The sequence below is a fragment of the Trypanosoma grayi genome (assembly GCF_000691245.1).
Source record: "Trypanosoma grayi strain ANR4 Tgr_2111_V1, whole genome shotgun sequence".
NCBI classification, from domain to species: domain Eukaryota; phylum Euglenozoa; class Kinetoplastea; order Trypanosomatida; family Trypanosomatidae; genus Trypanosoma; species Trypanosoma grayi.
This window is the reverse complement of record NW_008827729.1, coordinates 1-1,066: the sequence shown is the minus strand read 5'-3', so window position 1 is coordinate 1,066 and position 1,066 is coordinate 1. Positions and strand designations below refer to the sequence as shown.

At 52.0% G+C, this 1,066-nt stretch overlaps 1 protein-coding gene across 1 annotated transcript; it reads right to left on the bottom strand.

Moving 5' to 3' along the window:
- Nucleotides 1–533: 533 nt before the first annotated feature.
- DQ04_21111000 (hypothetical protein) lies at nt 534–896 on the bottom strand (the record flags this gene model as incomplete). Its single annotated transcript, XM_009317981.1, has 1 exon — nt 534–896. One exon carries the CDS (start codon nt 894–896, stop codon nt 534–536), a length of 363 nt encoding a protein of 120 aa, XP_009316256.1.
- Between the last annotated feature and the right edge of the window lie 170 nt (nt 897–1,066).

The window sequence follows — 1,066 nt, the reverse complement described above, 5'->3', positions numbered from 1 at the left end:
TCTCTATGGATACATGTTTTTATCTGTTTCTTTGTTTTGGGAACTGTCGGCGCCCATGCTTGGATACGTGGAAGCGGCGTTGGAGAGGGCACCATGTCGCGTCAGATAATGTCAAGGCGTTGTGAGGCAAAGGCGGCAAGAAGAAAGATTTGTTTCATTGGTTTGTTAGTTGTTCTGGTGGTGTTTTGCTTTGTCATGCCGTTTCCAATGCTGAGTGAGATTTCCAGCGAAAGCGCGGCGGTAGAAGAGCTGGAGAGGGTTGATGACAAGCAAGCCGTTGCAGTTATGCAGGCGCAGCCAATGTGGAAGGTTTCGCTGGAGATGGAGCGAGTCTTGGCGAAACTCGGAGAAGATATAGAGGCATTTGCCAAACGGGTGGATGACTTTCTCCAACAGACGCCACATATCACCATGCTCAACAGAACGTGTCACTTTGCCTATCCACTAAACAGGCAGGTGACGAAGCTTGAATACGAGACGGGTCGATTCCGTAGGCAACACACAAGAACGCCCATTGAATTCTTAGGTGTTCTTCAGCAGCGAGCTAACGGTAGTGTCTTCATCTTCACGGAGCCGTTGCCGTGGATGGTGAAGCGAGCACCGGTTGTTCTTTCGTCCATTTTCGACATAACCCGGGCGTTTGGCAGGTGGCGTGTCTCGTTCAACGGCACATCACCCGCTGAGAAGAGTGGCTCAGGATACATTGGCGTATCCGATAGCGGTGGTTTCCTACCGGTTAGCGAAAAATATGGAAAGTACCAGATAGTGCGGCCACAACCTCCGATGTATGTGGCAATGTTCCCCAACGCGGTGGCCTCCAGTGGGCACGTCATAACGTGTGAAGGAATGGTGTATACGGCCGGAGGTTGTCTGCGGCAATGGTACTTGCCGGCCATAACTGAACGCAATCAGCTAGACTGGCATGCGATTGCTGTACCTTTCTGCGACGATTGGTGCAGGGGGTATTTCCATTTCACTCATGAGCACTTGATTCGTCTATCCCTCGTGCACAAGGTGCTACTGGAGCGGGAGGACGCAGTGCTGGTGTCGCGCACGCCTTTCAGGA